Source organism: Furipterus horrens, unplaced genomic scaffold (assembly GCF_987537825.1).
Source record: "Furipterus horrens unplaced genomic scaffold, mFurHor1.1.pri manual_scaffold_5, whole genome shotgun sequence".
Taxonomy (NCBI): domain Eukaryota; kingdom Metazoa; phylum Chordata; class Mammalia; order Chiroptera; family Furipteridae; genus Furipterus; species Furipterus horrens.
The window spans coordinates 93,136,118-93,152,298 of record NW_028327175.1 but is presented as its reverse complement, the minus strand read 5'-3'; the positions used below and the strand labels follow the sequence as shown (position 1 = coordinate 93,152,298).

General features: G+C 38.2%; 1 protein-coding gene across 1 annotated transcript in view; it reads right to left on the bottom strand.

Annotated features, from left to right (window-relative positions):
- The window catches only part of LOC150008970 (cytochrome P450 3A12-like), a 42,704-nt gene that overhangs the window by 13,761 nt on the left and 12,762 nt on the right, over nucleotides 1-16,181 (bottom strand). Inside the window, exons 4-7 of the mRNA XM_090276690.1 lie at nucleotides 15,517-15,616; nucleotides 9,162-9,275; nucleotides 8,814-8,902; nucleotides 7,060-7,208 (exon numbers count right to left, since the gene is read on the bottom strand). Coding sequence (XP_090132816.1) covers nucleotides 7,060-7,208; nucleotides 8,814-8,902; nucleotides 9,162-9,275; nucleotides 15,517-15,616 — 452 coding nt within the window. The remainder of the gene's footprint in view (nucleotides 1-7,059; nucleotides 7,209-8,813; nucleotides 8,903-9,161; nucleotides 9,276-15,516; nucleotides 15,617-16,181) is intronic.

Sequence of the window (16,181 nt, the reverse complement as noted above, 5' to 3'; positions counted from 1 at the left end):
GGATGTAGCAAAAACAGCACTCAGAGAAAAATTTATGGCTATAAATGTATACATTTAAAAAGAACAAAACATATAAAAAACTTTATGACTCAACACCAAGAAGACAGATAAACCAATTAAAATATGGGCAAAGGATCTGAACAAAGACTTCTCCAAAGAGGATATACAGAGGGTCCATAGGCATATGAAGGGATGCTCAACATCACTAGCGACCAGAGAGATGCAAATTAAAACCACAATGAGAAACCACTTCACACTGGTCAGAATGGCCATCATAAACAAATCAACAAACAACATGCGCTGGTGAGGATGTGGAGAAAAGGGAACCCTAGTGCACTGTTGGTGGGAATGTAGACTGGTGTAGCCACTGTGGAAAACACTATGGAATTTCCTCAAAAAACTAAAAATGGAACTGCCTTTTGACCCAGCAAATCCATTGTTAGGATTATACCCAAATAATTCTGGAAACACCAATTTAGAAGCACCTATGTGCCCCTATGTTCATATCAGCGCTATTTACATAGCCAAGTGCTGGAAACAGCCTAAGTGCCAATCAGTAGATGAAAGGATTAAAAAAACTGGTACATTTACACAATGGAATACTATGCAGCAGAAAGAAAGAAGGAACTCCTACCATTTGTGGCAACATGGATGGGACTAGAGAGAATTATGCTTAGCAAAATAAGCCAGGCAGCAAAAGACAAATACCATATGTTATCACCTGATACAGGAAACTAATGAACAACACAAACAAACAAGCAAAATAGAACCAGAGGCATGTAAACAAGGAGCAGACTGACAGAGACCAGCGGGGAGGGGGCAGTAAAAATGACCATGGACATGGACAACAGGGTGGGGTGGAATTGGGGGGGAGCAATGGGGGGAAATAGTGAGACAACTATAATAGAAAAACAGTAAATAAATTTTTAAAAAAGAACGAAGATCTAAAATCAATAACCAAAATGAAAAAAAAAAAGGGCAAACAAAATCAAAAGCAGGAGGAAGAAAATAATACAGATGAGAGAAGAAACTAATAAAATAAAGAATAGAAACTGATAAAGATGGTCAATGAAGTCAAAAGATGATTCTTTGAAGACATTTAAATAATTAACCAAGAATAAAAGAAGACTCAAACTACTGGCATCAGAAATGAAGAATGAGAGATTACTACTGATATTAAAAAAACTATAAAGGAATATTATGAACAACTGTATGCCAATAAATTAGAAAACTTAAATGAAACGGACAAATTTCTAGAAAGATGCACTATAGAAGCTGATTCAAAAAGAAACAATCTGAAAAGACCTGTAACAAGAAAAATGACTGAATTAGTCATCAAGAAACTACATACAGAAAAAACCTCAGGTCCAGATGGCTTCAAAGGTAAATTCTACCAAATATTTAAAGAAGAGAAACAATTTTTCACAAATTGTTACACAAAATAGAAAAGAAGAGAATACTTCCAAACTCATTGTACAAGGCCATCATTACCCTGATACTAAAACCAGGCAAAGATATTACAGGAAAATAAAGCTACGGACCAATATATCTTATGAACATGGATGCACTAATTCTTAACAAAATACTAGTAAACTCAATCCAGAAACATATAAAAGGAATTGTATACCATAACCAAATAGGGCTTATCCCAGGAATGCAAGGTTGTGTAATATGCTATACCAATAGAATAAAATACAAAAACCACATGATTATCTCAATAGATGCAGAAAAAGCATTTGACAAAATTCAACAGCTTTTTGTGATAGAAACACTCAACAACCTAGGAACAGAAAGAAACTTTCTCAGCCTGATGAAGGACATCTATGAAAAACCCATAGCTAACACCATACTTAATAGTGAAAGCCTGTATGATTTCACCTAGATTTAGAAACAAGACAAGGATGCCTCTCTCACCACTTCTATTCAACACTATACTAAAGGTCCTATCAAGGAGAAACAGATTTAAAAAAAAAAACAAATAAAAGGTATTGATATAGGAAATGAGGGAAAAAATGATCTCTGTTTTTGGATAACATAGTCTTGTATAGAGAAAATCCTTAAAAATCTACTAAAAACCTATTAGAACTAATAAACAAGTACAATATGGTTTCAGGATACAAGATAAATATACAGGATCAACTGTATTTTTATAAATTGCAATAAACAATTCAAAAGTGAAATTAAGAAATAGCATTGCAATAACATTTAGAGAATACTTAGAAATAAATTTAACCAAAGAAGTGTAAAACTTACGGTCAGAAAACTACAAAACATCGTTGAAGTAAATTAAAAGTAGATCTAAGTAAATGGGAAAACATCCATGTTCATAGATCATAAAGTTTCATATTGTTAAGATGGCAATACCCCTAAGTTGATCTGTGGATTTCACACATTCTCTATCAGACTTCTAGCTTTTTTATTTTAATAGAAATTGACAAGCTATTTTAAAAATTTATATAAATTTGGTAGAAGACTTCTGGCTAAGGTGGAGGCCTAGACTGACACGCTCCGTCTCCCTCCACAACTAAAGAGGAGTACATCTACCGCAACACCAGAAATAACCAGAAGTTCCAGAAAATAAAGCTACATGGAAGTCCAACGTATGAAGTTATAAAGAAGTGGTGCTCATCTGGACGGGTAGGAGGGATGAAGCTGGAGTGGAGAGATCAAGCTGTGCTGGTGGCAGTGGCAGCAGTGGCGGGATGGCAGTAAGCACAGACACCCGTATTTAAGGGGAGGCGAGACGGGTCTGGGGAGCACCCATGGCTGCAGACTAAACCCGTCAGCTCGTGATTCCAATGCCAGGGAAGGCAGACCCCCATTGCTTCAGACTGTGAGGGCTGGAGGGCTTGGGGACAGAGGAGAAGGCTCCCACTCTCTCAGCAGAGAGTGAATAACAGGAATCCATCTTGGACCCCCGCCCCCACACAAAGCGCCACAGAGCGGTGAGAAGGGTCACCAGGTAGTGATGAGTGCAGGGGCTCTGCTCCCTATAGTGTAGGAGGTGTGACAGCCTCATCCAGGAAGCAAAGGTAAACACAAAACTGTAAGGATGGCACAGGTCATGATAGAGATCCCGGTGATGCAGCTGACCAGACAGCAAATATCTAATCTAACAGCTCAGCAGATAGGAAATCTTCCTGAGGCACAGTTCAGAGCTTTGGTTATACGAATGCTTATAGGCCTGACAGCAGATCTTAAACAAGACAGAGAAGGAATGAAGGCTAGTCCTGCTGAAATGATTGAAAACACATGCAAAACTAGTGGTGAAGGCAAGAAAACCAGGGATCAAATTAACAAATCAGAACATAGGGAAAGAACAAATAGTCAACCAGTGCAGAAAGAGGAAACAAGAAGTGAGGAAAATGAGGAGAGGCTCAGAAACCTATGGGACAGGTATAGACGGGCCAACATCTGAATCATAGGGTTGCCAGAAGAAGAACTAGAACTTGAAAAATTATGTGAAAAGATAATGAAGCAGAACTTCCCTAACTTGGGAAAGGAAATAGACTTCTAGGTCCAGGAAGCATGGAGAGTTCCAAAAAATTGGATACAGGGAAAAAAACCACACCAAGACACATTATAATCAAAATATCAAAAATTAAGGATAAAGAGAGAATTTTAAAATCAGCAAGATAGAAGAGAATTACATACAAAAAGGTTCCAATAAGACTATCAGCTGATTTCTCAAAAGAAACTCTGCAGGCAAGAAGGGACCAGCAAGAAATATTCAAAGTAATGAAAAGCAAAAATCTACAGCTATGATTACTCTATCCAGTGAAGCTGTCATTCAGAATAGAAGGGCAGAGAAAGTGCTTCCAGGACAAAGTAAAACTGAAGGAGTTTATCAGCTCCAAACCACTGTTATATGAAATGTTAAAGGGACTTGCTTAGGAGAAAGAGGATCAAAACTATGAACATTAAAATGAAAACTGCATCACAACAACCAACAACAGAAGCTAGGGAGTTGAAACAAAGGCAAATTAAATAGGCAATGAGAGTGGGGAAAGAATTGTAGGTATGGGGAACATATTGTGGGGAGGTCAGCGGGGAGGGGGAAGGGGGCAAGGGGAGGGAGACGGTACAGAAATTAAGAAGCATAGTAGGAGGGAGTGGAGTAGATAGGAAAATGTTGAGAAGAACTATATGCACAACCAATGGGCATGGACTAAGTGTGGGAGGACAACTGGAGGGAGGGGTGTCACTGGGTGGAGGGGAACAAAGGGAAAAGAAATTGGGACAACTGTAACAGCATAATTGATAAAGCATATTTAAACTTTTTTTTTTTTTTTAAATTGGCCCTGGCTGGTGTGGCTCAGTGGATTGAGCGCCGGTTTGTGAACCAAGTGTCGCCGGTTCGATTTCTAGTCAGGGCACATGCCTCAGTTGCAGGCCCCCAGTTGGGGGCATGCAAGAGGCAGCCACACATTGATGTTTCTCTTCCTCGCTTTCTCTTCCCTTCCCCTCTCTCTCTAAAAATAAGTAAATAAAATATATTAAAAATAAAAATAAAAATTTTTATAAATTACGAAGTACCCAGGATAGCCAAATCTGGAAAAAATAAAAAAGAACTTGTAGAACTCACAATTCCCAATTTAAAAACTTACCACAAAGCTATAATAATTAGGGCAATGTTGTACTGGCATAAGGATAGACATACTGATCAATAGAATAGTATTTAAGAGTCCAAAATAAACTCATGTGTCTAAGGTCAACTAAATTTTTAAAAAGTTAATTTTTAATTACAGTTGCGATACAATGTTATATTAGTTTTAGGTGATTGATACAGTGATTAGACATGTATACACAGATATCTTAAAATGATCACCCTGATAAGTCTGTTACCCATCTGACAGCACACATACTTATTATAATACTATTGACTATATTTTCTATACAGTACTGTATATCCCCATGACTATTTTTTATAACTGGCAATTTGTACTTATTAATTTCTTTCACTTACACTCTTTCCCCCAACCCCTTACCATTTGTCAACCATCAATTTCTATTCTGTATTTATAAGTTTTTTGTTTGTTTTTGGTTTTTAGATCCTGCATGGAAGTGGAATCATATGTTATTTGTCTTTCTCTGTCTGACTTACTTCACTTAGAGTAATACTTTCTAGGTTCATTCATATTGTCACAAATGTCAAGATTTCATTTTTTTTTTTTATGGCTAACATTCCATTGTATACATGTACCACAACTTTTTAACTCAATTGTCTGTTGATGGAAACTTAGGTTGCTTTGTATCTTGGCTATTGTAAATAATATTGCAATGAACATAAGGGGTGCATATATCTTTTTGAATTAGTGTTTTGTATTTCTTTGGATAAATGCCTGAAAGTGGAATTACTAGGTCATATGGCAGTTCCATTTTTTAGTTTTTGAGGAACCTCCATACTGTTTTCCATAGTGTCGGCACTAATTTACAATCCCACCAACAGTGCATGAGGGTTCCTTTTTCTCCACATCCTCATTTGTTTGTTGATTTATTGATAATAGCCATTCTGATTAGAGATGTTGAGCATCTTTTCATATGTCCATTGGCCATCTGTATGTCCTCTCTAGAGAAGTGTTTATTCAGGTTAAGGGCAGCTGAATTTTGAGAAATGTTCTAAGTCCATTCAATGGGGGAAAAAATAGGCTTTTTAATAAATGGTGCTGGGACAACTGGATACTCATATACAGAAGAATGAAGCTGGACTCTTACAAAAACAAAATAAAAAATGGATCAAAGAACAGAACACAAAAGCTAAAACTCTATACTCTCAGAAGAAAACCTAAGGGTAACTATGATATATTTGGCAATGAATCTTAGACATGATACCAAAAACACAGGCAATAAAAGAAAAAAAATACATAAATTGTAGAACATCAAAATAAAAAAAATTGTGCTTCAAAGGATTCTATCAAGAAAAAAAAGACACCTACAGCCACTGTGGAAAACAGTATGGAATTTCCTCAAAAAACTAAAAATGGAACTGCCTTTTGATCTAGTGATCCCACTGCTGGGATTATACCCTAAGCATTCTGAAACACCAGTTCAAAAGAACTTGTGCACCCCAATGTTCACAGCAGCATTATTTACAAGAACCAAGTGCTGGAAACAGCCTAAGTGCCCATCGGTAAAAGAGTGGATCGAAAACTGTGGTGCATTTACACAATGGAATTCTATGCAGCAGAAAGAAGGAACTCCTACCCTTTGGGATAGCATTGATGGAACTGGAGAGTATTATGCTAACTGAAATAAGCCAAGTACCATATGATCTCACCTATAAGGGGAACCTAATGAAGAAAACAAACAAATGAGCAAAATAGAACAAGACATGGAAATAAGGAACAAACTGACAGTGACCAGAGGGGAAGTCAGAGAGGGAGAAGGGGGAAAAGAAGGGGAAGGGTCTAGTCAAGGAACAAGTATAAAGGACCCATGGATGTGGATAAAAGGGTGGGGATTGAATGTGGCAGTAGGGGTTGGGGAGGCAGGGAGAGTAATGGTGGAAAAATTGGGACAACTGTAATTGAACAACAATAAAATAAAATAAAAAAGAATCTACACTCTTGTTTATCTTGTAACTGAAAATTTGCACCTTTTGACCATCTTCAGCTATAGCTCCCACTCTCAACTTCTGCCTCTATTAATCACAAGTCATTTTTTTCTATGAGTTTAAGTATTTTTTTTAGATTCCACATATAAGTGAGATCATACAGTATTTGTCTTTCTCTGTGTGATTTATTTCACTTAGCATAATGCCCTCAAGATCCATCCATGTTGTCATAAATGGCAGGATTTTCTTCCTTTTTATGGCTAAATAGTATCCAATCTATCTATCTATCGGTCATATCTATCTATCTATGCTACATTTTTATTTATTTATCTGTTGACAGATACTAGGTTGTAAAATTGATAGAATTGTACATTCTTAAATGGAGGAATTATACAATATGTAAATTATATCTAAAAAAATCTTTTATAGAAAGAGGTGGGGTGGAGAGAGAGAAAAGGGGACAGGAGAGGTGGAAGAAAGAAAAAGAAATACAATAGTCTACATACTTAGGGAGAGAATTAATGGATCAAGGAAATTAAATTTTAAGAGCTGCTGGATTTTTTCCACAAAGGGGTCTTGTGGGTTGTTGAGGGAATCGATGTTCACTCCAAATGATGTGCTAGTAATCACATCCATGCTGTAGGCTCCAAAGAAGCTGAGTAGAGAAACAAAGACATGGAAAATTAAAATCAGCAACTCTTTACTATTCTTATCTAACACATATAACAGAAAGGACATGCAAACTCATACACCTAGGCAAAGACAGGTAAAGTGGCATACAATTGTCAAAACCTTCAGCTGGATCATCTGAAAAATCTATGCTCCTGTCACACTCAATCATGAGGTGTTTATCAGGTGCTAGTGATACAGCTGGCCCTGTGCTGGGATTATGGGGACACCAGGGCAAGTTAGACCCACCTGTGAGTGCAAGGAGATCAGTCAGAGGGATGGAGACCCAAAATCAGACAAACTACAGTCATGTGTTTTGAGTCTGGACAATCGTAGCTATACTGTGTTTGAGCAGGACAAAGGATAGATAAGGAGCTCTTCCTAGTGGAAGCAAGAAAGGTGACGCTGACCTGGGTCTTGCCTCACTACAGTATCTATGCTCAGAGCTGATTTCTCTTCAGCACATTATGGAACAGCAGCACCCTGGTCTGGGTTGCCAGAAATGTCATACCTCCTTTACTACACTCCTGCTAAAACTGAAAGACCCACTTGCCTCAACTCCAGCGATCTGAGGTTGCCCCAAAGGTGGACTCATTTCTGTGAAATGTAAGAACTAAAAATGTTCCTGGTTTAGAAGGCAGATGAATCTTAGATAATGTCTGTTAATTACTGTAAACTAGGTGGTAATCTCAGTTGCAGTTATGCTTCAGATCTAATGTCTTTACTGGAGCAATCTCTGGCACCTGATATGAAGCTATTGCTTAGGAAATGTCTATTTTTTTTATCTTACTATGCAAGAACTTCAAGAGGCAGTTATTTTTCCAATTTTTGTCTGTTTGTTTTACTCCTTAAACCTAGTTAACAATTTATATCTAGTTAATTTTTATATTAAAATACCTTTTTAGATTAAAAAAAGTTTCTAGTATAAAAATAATTTTCAAAAATCACTCCAAAATCCATCTGGGGGAATCTCGTAGGTAAGTAAGCATACAAGCCCAGTTTTCCTAGATTAGTCCCAGTTTACATCAGTTGTTCCTGCATAATTAAAAAATGTCTTACTTTAGACAATTAAATGATACGGTCATCCTATCCGTAGTCTGTACAGGACCTTCTCTCTTTTGAGACTAAAGAAAGGAGAAGTGGTGGTAAGATTTAATATTTAGTTTTTGCTAGTGTCCTCACCAAAGTCATGAAGTTGTTCCAAGTTCCACATTGTACCTTCCCTGCCCCACTCACTACTCACCAATATGTACCAGCACCTTCCCCTGCCACTATTTCACACTGTCTGCACTGAAACCTTTGGTACAATCATGTTTCTTCTTTCTGAAAGATGAATCTTTGTCTTCCAGAATATCCAAGGTGACAATCAAAGTGGACACATTAATTCTGGTTTACGTACATTTCCCTCCTAGCTGCCCTGCCTTTTGGGGTGAGCCACATCTTCTTGGGTAGTCCATTGCAGTTCTAACACCACACACTACTTCTATTTGGTCACTAGGGTAACTCAACACTGGGAATTTCGGCTCTGTGGCAGGCAGCTGGAGGGTCTTGGGGCAGAGCCCAGAATCTCAGCATCTGGACTCCTACTCACGTTTTCAAGGTGATGGGTTTGCCTTTTTCTGCTTCCTTCTTCAGGTTCCTCACCAACACATCTCCATACTGGCCAATGATGGGGAACATCTAGACACAAAATATAACACCACCTGAAGTTAAATGTGAAGACCCAAGTCCTAGAAGGATCTGGCTTTCACAATCATGGAGCAGTAAGTGATATTTTATAATAAATCTTATGATGTCACTCCTCAGACATAAAGATAAAAGACTATTTTTAGGAAGTTCATATTCAGCAGCTTACCCTTGGAAAGAAACTATCTTATTTTCTACTCGTCCCAAAATTCATTCTTTACAGTTCAAATTAAATGTCCTCTTATATTCCTACCTCCTTGAGCTTTCCACTTGTGAAAGTTGGTGACAGCAATGTTCGTATTCTCTTCCAAGTTTCATCCTCAGCCAGAGATATGGCACTTTTCATAAATCCCACTGGACCAAAAGACTAGGATTGAAAGCAAAAGACATTTTTCCCTATATATGTCTCAACAGTTGTAGAAAATTTGTTAAATGGGCATCAATTTTTTAACAAATATTTAATGACTGTCTACTTAGTATCAGGCCTTATGCTAGATACTCAATAAATACTTACCCCAAATGTCTAGCATCCTGTGAGGGTGGAGGAGATATCCAGCTACCTGATGTGGTTTCCAGTCTTTATTCCAATCTCTTTTTTAAGGTAAATGATCCATGTGTTTGGGAAAGAGCTATTCCAGGGGAATAGATAGAAATAAGACCTGGTACATCCTCCAGGGCTGTGCAGGATTGAAAGGGATTCTTGACTGATACCAAGACAGCCTTGGCAAACTGTATGCTGCTTCAGACCAGTTCTATTTTTGCTTATATCTACAGCATGAGCAACTTGAAAAAAGGATGTCTTGATATGGTGATTTTGAAAATATATATATAGCTAATACTTAAAAGATTAGGAGTCTATTTGCTATTATTTAAAAAAGATACAATTACAGGGAAGTCCTTTTCTCTTACATTTTCTACCAGAGATAGAAGAAAAGAGAAAGAGGTAATTCTATTTCTTAGGTTGGGAATGGCCTATCAGGCCAAACTGCTTGAGACATTCTTCCCACTTTTAACACTATATGTTGTTTTAAAATGAACATCTCCAATACACATTCATGATAAAAACTCACCAACTAGGAAGAAAGGGAAACTTTCTCAACTTGATAAAAAGCATCTACAAAAAAATGTACATCACATCTAATAGTGAAAACCTGGAGTAACAGCAGCAAGATGGCAAAGTTAGAGACTCTAGCATCTGTTGCCTCACAAAGAACAATTAGACAGCTATTCACAAACAAAAATAGGTCTAGAAGAGTTCAGTAGGTTCGCTCAAGCAGCTTCAGCAACAGAGTGAATACAAAAACCCTGAGAATATCTGTACAAAATGGATAGGGAGAATAATTTCATTTTGCCTGTATCATCTCATCCCCCAGGCTAGCACTGCCCAGTGCTGGGAGGGAACCCCCTAGCCTGAGACTTGCCCTTGCTGAGGAAAGAACAACAGGGGAGTAGCAATTTTCTCTAACCTTTTGGGGCACTGTTCAAATGTCCTGCTTTGGTTTCACTATGCTCACTATAATGGCATAAATGAAAAATCTAGTGGCAGCAAAGAACAAAGAAAAAGAGTAAGAACTGCTAGTGTTAGTCATTTGTCAGAAGCTATCATGATTTCCCATGTCCTGCTCTGCAGAAGACCCCAACAGACTCTGCTGCTGAGGAAACCAATACCTAGCATAGCCACTGTGAACACCCCACTGATTTTGGTGCTGATAACTCCACAGGTTTTCACATTTGCAGATTCTAGCAGCCTGAGTCCTGCCTTAACACCCTCCACACCCACCAGTGCTGCCCCAAATTGTGCTACCATCCTGAGTCATGGGATCCACTCCAGCAGCCAGCCCTGGCATGTATGGCTGGGTGGGTGCATAATACCAGCCCAGTTCCCTGCAGCTGTTTGGAGACCTGGAGTTAGCCCTGACTCCTGTCAGTGGACTAAACCACATTTGCCCACAGCTAATGCTTGCATCTGCACATCTGCACACTGTCCGCCTCAACTCTAGTCACTGCAGTACATGTGCCTGCAACCTGCTCATGTCACCATGTGAGTGCACACTGACAGCCCAGACACTCTAAGCTAATTCTGTGGTCACAGTTGGCCCCAGTTCCTGCCACTGGTCGTGGCCCTTACCATTGGGCATATGCCTGCAGTTAGCCCACACTGATAAGTGTTTCATACCAGCAACTTTGGCCACTATTACTCCTGACAGAGTCCCTTGCCACAGGCCCTGTTGATGCTGTTGAATATTCCAACAGCCCTTGCAGATACTGTGGAACCTCAATAGTTCATGCTGCTAAGGATCATGCAGTTGATGATATGAATTCTAAGTGAATTGTCAGGCAGAGAAGGACATATATTGCATGATCTCACTTGTATATGGAACAAAAAGAGAAGTCAACCTAAGAGTAACAGAATAGAATGATGATTATGAGAACCTGGGAGTGTGGAAGAAAGATACTAATCAAAGGGTGCAAACTTAGTTATAAGATAAATAAGTTATAGAGATCTAATGTACAATATGGTGACTTTAATTGGTAATACTGTATTGTATACTTGAAATTCACTGAGACAGTAGATCTTAAGTGTTCTTATCACACATTGATGGATATGTTAATTCATTTGTGATAATCATTTTACAATGTATGCATATATCAAAATATCACATTGTATACTATCTTAAATATATACACTTTATTTGTTGCAAATAAATGTATAAATTAAAAATGGCAAAAACTAGAATGCTTTTCCCTAACATCAGGAACAAGACAAAAATGTTCACTCACACCACTCTTGTATTATATCATACTGAAAGTTCTAGCTAGTGCAGTAAGACAAAAAGAAGTAAAAGGCATACTAGAATGGAAAGGAAAAAATAAAGTGTTCCTATTTTCAGGTGACATAATTGTTAATGTGGAAAATCTCCAGGAATATTAAAAGAAAACTCTAGAACTAATAAATGAGCCCAGCAAGGTTGTAGAATATATGACCAACAAACAAAAATCAACCACATTTTTATGTAATAACCATGAATATTTGAAAACACAATACCACTCCAAAGAAAATAAAATAGTTTAAGTGAAAAATTTAGCAAAACATGTATAGGATTTCTATGCTAAGAACTACAAAATATTGGTAAAAGGAACAAAAGAATACCTAAATAAATGGAGAGACATACATACTGTGTTTATGAATTGAAAGACTTGAGCTAGTAGCAATGATAAATTTTCTCCAAATTGATCTATATGATTATTTTCAATTCTTATCAAAATCTCAATAATTTTTTGTACTATATATAAGCTTATTCTAAATTTGTATGGATAAGTAAAAGATATAGAATAGCTAAAACAATTCTGAAAAAAAAAAGTGGAAGGAACCATTTTACATGCTAAGAATTACCATGCAGCTATTGTAATCAAGACTGTGTGGTACAGGTGGACAATAGATACATAGATCAATGAACAGAACAGAGAATGAGAAGTAGATTCACTCAAATAGGCCCGACAGCTCAAAAGCTATTGAAGAAGGAAGGATAACCTTTACACAAATGGTGCTGCAGCAATGAGACATCCATAGAGGAGAAAAAGAACATTGACTTACATTCCACACCTTATACAAATATTAGAACAAAATGGATTATATATTTAAATGTAAAACATAAACCTATATAACATTTAGAGAAATATAAGAAAATCTTTGGTACCTAGGGCTAAGTGAAGAGTTTTCAGAGTTGGAACTGAAGGCACAACCTGAAGGTGGAGGCATAGGTAAACATGCTCACCTCTTCACACAATCACATCAAAATTACAACTAAACTACAGACCAGTGGTCACTCAGAATGCTCGGAACTCAAGTTGAATGGAAATTGAAGAATTATGGAACTAAAGAAACCACATCAATCCAGAGGGTAGGAGACACAGGGACCCAGAATGGGCAGGTCCCACATCCATGTGCAGTAGATAAAAATTCAGGAGGGATGTCTCCAGAGCAAGGGGTCCCAGCCCCACACTAGACCCCCCAGCCCAAGGTACAAGTGCCAGGAAGACAAGTCCCCATAACTTCTCACTGTAAAAGCCAGTGGGATTGGAGTCAGTGAAAAAAACTAATGGACTCCCTGGCAGTTCCTCCTAAAGGGCCTGCACCAAACTTACACAGATGGGCTCTCTCTGAGCTCCAGCAGCTTCAAAGGCAATAGTGGGATAAGGAGAGGAACCGAAGTGTCAGGGCAAGAGCTTGGGGACAGCTCTCTACCAGAGAGAAAGGTGGGCAGAGAACATTGTGCCTTTTCTGAGCTCTCCTCCAACAAGCCCACAGCTCCAGCAGCTAAGAACCATATATGAGACTCCATCAACTTGGCTTACACTGTTTCCCCCACCCTGGTGTTTACTTGAGGCTCTGCCCCACCCAACTTATGGGCCCACCCCCAGCCCTGTACCTCTGGCTAAGTGGCCCTAGGCCTGGCACCAGCAGAAGTCAGCTTTGGACCATAGTTTGGCTCCACCTGAGAACCTTCAAGCCCAACACAAGAAGCAGTTAACTGCAGATTGCTTTTTAGCTTGCACAGGGTGGCCCCAGGTGGAACACAGGTGATGGTTGACCCTGACCTGAACCACCTGGGAAACCCCAGAGCCTGCACACCCAGTGGACAGCTACAGACCATGTTGGAGAACCATCACCCTGCCCCTGCACAGCTGATCCTCCAAAGAGGGCAGAGGTTGGTGGTCAGTGGTCACAGCCAATCCTTGCAGCTTACTGGCCTGGGTAAATCCCTCCCATTGACCTGCCAACAGCAGTCAAGGCTCAACTACAAGAGGAGGGTATACTCAGTCCACATGAAAGGCACATCTCAAGCACCCAGCTTGGGTGATAGGGAAGACAGTGGTACTAGTCCCTACCAGCCATGCTACCAAGACAGGGGGTCATAGAGCTCTACCTAATACACAAGGAGGCTGCCAAAATGAGGAGACAAAGTAACATGGCCCAAATGAAAGAACAGATCAAAATTCCAAAAAAATAACTAAACAAAATGGAGATGAGCAATCTATCAGATGCAGAATTCAAAATACTGGATATAAGGATGCTAAAGGAACTCAGTGAATACTTCAACAGTTAAATAGAGCCAGGTAGAAATGAAGGATATACTAATGGAAATGAATAATTTACAGGGAATCAACAATGGAGTGGATGAAGCTAAGAATCAAAACAATAATAAGAAAACACAAGGAAACAAACAAACAAAAAACAACCATGCAGAGCAACGAGAAGAAAAAGGAATCCCCCCCACCTCCAGAAAACAAAAACAAAACAAAAAACCAGTAGAATGCAAGGAGCCTCTGGGACAACTTCAAGCAAACCAACATTCTCATCATAGGGGTGCTAGAAGGAGAAGAGAAAGCAAGAAATTGGAAATCTATTCAAAAAAATAATGAAAGAAAACTTCCCTAATTTGGTGAAGGAAATAGACATGCAAGTCCACGAAGAACAGAGAGTCTCTAACAAGGCGGAGGCAAACAGGTCCACACCAAGACACATCATAATTAAAATGCCAGAGGTAAAAGATACAGAGAGAATCTTAAAAGCATCAAGAGAAAAGCAACAGGGCCTGGCTGCTGTGGCTCAGTGGATTGAGCATTGGCCTGCGAGCCAGGTGTTGCTGGTTTGATTCCCAGTCAGGGCACATGACTAGTAGGTTGCACATCAGGTCCCCAGTTGGGGGGCGCGAGTGAGAGGCAACCACACAGTGATGTTTTTCTCCCTCTCTTTCTCCTTTCCCCTCTCTCTAAAAATAAAATAAATAATAATATAAAAAATAATAGACAGGGGGAAGTTAAGAATAATATAGGAAAGGGTGAAGCCAAAGAACTTATATGCACAATCAATGGACATGAGCTAAGAGGGGTGGGATTGCTGGAAGAAAGGGGCATATCAGGTGGAGGGGAGCAAAGGGAAAAGAAATTGGGACAACTGTAACAGCATAATTAATAAAATATACCTTTAAAAAAAAAGAGAAAAGCAACAGTTATCTACAGGGAAGTTCCCATAAGGCCGTCAGCCGATTTCTCAAAAGAAACTTTGCAGGCTAGAAGGGATTGGCAAGAAATACTTCAAGTCATGAAAAGCAGGGACTTACAGCCAAGATTATTCTTAATAAAATATCTTTTAAAAAGATACAACCTATTACAAAACTGATAAACTGGCTTCATCAATATTTAAAAAAATATTTGCTCTGGTTAAGACCCTGATAAAAAGAAAAGACAAGCTGCTACACATTGTACTTATGAAAGAATAATAGAAGGGAGACTTATGGTGATGGAACAGTTCTGTATACTGATTGTGGTAATAGTTACATAAATATACATATATAATAAAATTTTTATAAGCAACACATATACAAATGAGTGCACATAAAACTGATGTAATCTGATTAAGCTCTGTGGATAGTACCAATGTCAATTTCCTGCTTTGATATTGTACTGTAGTTATACAAGTAAAAGATATTACTACCCAAGGAAACAAAATAATTTTTTTGGTAACTTCCTGTTAATCTATTGTTGTTTCAATATTAAAGTTAAAAATAAATAATAAAGTAATTTAAACAAAAATGGATACCAACCCGCCGATTTGTGAAGACAGAATAACATTCTTTCACTAGCACTGCTTTGATCAGGTCTGGATCAGTGATAGCCAATACAGGCTGTCGACCATCATAAAACCTGTGTCAGGGAAAACAGAGCTGATTAAATTAACAAGCTAGTTTCTGCAGCTGGAGCCACTCCTGGATGTCCAGACTTTCATTCTGATGTTACATAACCCATATTCCTAGTGATCGTTGTTAGGAATTACATTAGAACTTTTAAACTGAGGTGGTGTACATGGGTATTTCCTATACCATTCTTTATCATTTTTTTGTGTGCTTAAATTATTTCCTTATCAAAAAGGAAATTAGTGAGTAGATAAAGGCAAGTAAATTATCTGAGAACATAAAAAATAAGGAGAACCTATCCACTCGGTCACTTAAAAAATGCACTTTTGGTAATGGAAAAAATACAATAGAAAGTAAAAAAAAAAAAAAAAAAAAAAACACCTTTGAAGATATATCAAAAACATAAAAATGCATATGACAGACTATTTGATGAAAAGTGTAGACAAACTTATCACAAATATGTAAAAATGTGTCTGCAAATATAAAAGACTTGGAATGCTCAAAAAGATATAGCAGGAGTATTAATGATTTCTTTGCCCTATTTTCTAAAATTTGATTAGTAGTTTACAGTTGCC